Source organism: Meleagris gallopavo, chromosome 15 (assembly GCF_000146605.3).
Source record: "Meleagris gallopavo isolate NT-WF06-2002-E0010 breed Aviagen turkey brand Nicholas breeding stock chromosome 15, Turkey_5.1, whole genome shotgun sequence".
NCBI classification, from domain to species: Eukaryota; Metazoa; Chordata; class Aves; order Galliformes; family Phasianidae; genus Meleagris; species Meleagris gallopavo.
In genome coordinates, this window is record NC_015025.2 from 8280987 (window position 1) to 8283486 (window position 2500).

Sequence of the window (2500 nt, forward strand, 5' to 3'; positions counted from 1 at the left end):
AATTTTTAGACTTAACCTTCAAAGCATTCAAAGCAAACAAGAAATAAGGAAGCTTCTTCCTTCCTGGGAGAGGACTCTTTTAAACCTCCTGAACTCCATGTTCAGCTGGTTCCAACTCTTACAGCTCTGCAGCCACCACCACAGCCAAAACCACCCTACAGCTGAGATCTGGCCCTGGCTGTCTGCCATGGCATGTAATTATTGGGGGACAAAGGGCTCAGGTTAGGGAGCAGCAGAACTTTCTAGTCAAGCGTGAGGATTTTAAAACTCACTTTTCTATCTAGTTAAGACCCTACTTAATTGCACTGCCTGAGGTCAAACTCCGTCAGAAATTCAGACTTCTTTCCTCTGGAAGCTTCTAAAGTTAAGCTCAGGGACAGTAAAACACACCAAGATTCTAAAGTATATCCAGCTTTCACTAGAAATATCATAATTTATTCTGTTTGTATAAAAAGTTATAATCATGTAACAAAACTATGTCTTCCTAAGAAGAAATATATTATTTCACATCATAAATAAATCAAACATACAACCCTTGGCAACTCAAGAAGCACTCGCCCGGTGCTTTCATGTCAGTGCTTGGAAACAAGAAGAGCTGACAGATATATACACACAGGATTACAGTACCAAAAAAATACTGAGGTATTTGGTTTCTCTAGAAATGCAACTTCAGGTTCATGAAGGCAAAACAATGCACTAACAAAAATAAATAAATAGGACTGTCATGAAAGGGGACAACATCAGTGTTGCTTAAAGTGTCCAGGAATGGGAATACTGGTGAGCACACTACTGAACATGCAGCAGGCTTAGGACAAACAGAAGACAAGGGGAAGAGCTCAGGAAAACGCAGCATCCTCTGATCTCTCTGTAGGCATCCCCCAATACTGGCTTCAGGAGTCAGCAACAAGCAGAATATTGGTGAGCTCCTCTGTGTACAACAGCGTTCTAGGACACGTGGATGGTTCCCACAGGACAAGTGGCTGATGATACTGTCCCCATAGTTATTGCACTTCTGAGACAAGAATTCTGAGTTCTAGCCATGCTTCTGCCTAACTTTCAGCAGCTCGGGGAGGTGGTGATGGGGCTCTGAAGGTAGCTTAGAGCACTGGATGAGGTGTGAACAGGGATGGAGACTGGGAAGTTAAAGACTGTGGTGGTCGATGCTCCTCTGTCCAATACTGACATAGCAGGACTCCCAGCTTCTGCTGAGCAGTTGGGGGCAAGGACCTGTGACTCGAACTGCAGCAGCTGCCCCATGAAACTGAAGTTTGGGGAGATGATGCTCCTTCTCTGCTTCACAAACTCAAAGGCTTCATCCAGCTTGACTCTGTTGGTCCTCATGAGATAAGCGAGGCAGATGGTCGCTGACCGGGAAATGCCAGCCTGGCAGTGCACAAATACCCTTCCTCCATCATTTTTAACAGAATCTGAAAGAATTAAAGTGCCCTGTTAACAAACAAGTCCCACTGCCTCCGGAGGTGGGAAAGCAAAGGCTGCTGCTTTCCATCTCTTTGTTTCATCCCCTCCTTAGGAGCCCAATAGGTGAGTCCCGTGCTTAGGAGACAAAGAGCCTTTGTCCTGAGGGAAGCTGCAGTCTAGCTATTCTCATTCTGGGCTCCAATTCCAATTACACTAATAGCTCCTCCGGGTCACTTTAGCAGTCTTGCAAGATTACTTTAATACTGATCCGCTTAAATTCACTAGCAATTTTCTAGAGGACCCAGTTCTCTTGATTCGGTATTTCTAATGGTTTAGTAAAGCCAAGATTAGCCCTCTCTCAGCCCAGAGAAAGTGATGAGTGCATCCCCTGAGAACATCTAAACGTGCAAAGGTTCCCTGATCCCAAATGCAGGCTGTGCTGGAGAGAACAATGCCCTAAAAATCACTCCCGAGGGGACATCATCCGAGACAAAAGGATTGCAGAGAGAGCTTATTTACCTATGAAATCAATCGCCTCGTTAAACCAGGAACTGATATCCGCTTTGTGGTTGTCCTCCACCGGGATGCTTTTGTACTGGTAGTGCCCCTCGAAGTGGTTGGGGCAGTTGGCCGACACGTTGATCAGCGCCGTGATGCCCAGCGCGTCCAGCATGTCCTTGCGGGAGGCGTGGTACGCGCTGCCCAGGTACAGGAACGGCAAGATCTCCACCGGCCCGCCCTGAAACAAGAGGGGCAGATGTTAACATCGCTCGGCGGATTTACGACTCCCGTCCTTTCGCCCGCGAGCGGCGGGGCTGCGCCGGCCCGGAGCCCGCACTCACCTGGTCGTACAGGGGGGTTCCGCAGGAGCTGCACCCCGAGTCGGCGCTGCCGGGCGCGCTGCTGGCGCTCAGGGGCAGGCTGAGACCGGTAGGGGCGGCGGGTTTGGTGCACAGCTCGGAGCAGGCGGCCGAGAACGCTTCGTAACCTCCTGCGGGGCAGAGGGGAGAGAGGCGCGGGGTGAGCGCGGCGCGGAGCGGGGCGGGCAGAGCCCTCGGCCGGCGGCGGGGTCGGCTTCGTC

The 2500-nt window shown here is 50.1% G+C and overlaps 1 protein-coding gene across 1 annotated transcript in view; it reads right to left on the reverse strand.

Moving 5' to 3' along the window:
• Positions 1–398: 398 nt before the first annotated feature.
• Positions 399–2500, reverse strand: part of DUSP1 (dual specificity phosphatase 1) — a 2307-nt gene continuing 205 nt past the window's right edge. The window contains exons 2-4 of the mRNA XM_031555652.1: positions 2262–2493; positions 1939–2158; positions 399–1427 (exon numbers count right to left, since the gene is read on the reverse strand). Of these exons, the coding sequence (XP_031411512.1) occupies positions 1057–1427; positions 1939–2158; positions 2262–2493 (823 nt within the window). The 3' untranslated portion in view covers positions 399–1056. The remainder of the gene's footprint in view (positions 1428–1938; positions 2159–2261; positions 2494–2500) is intronic.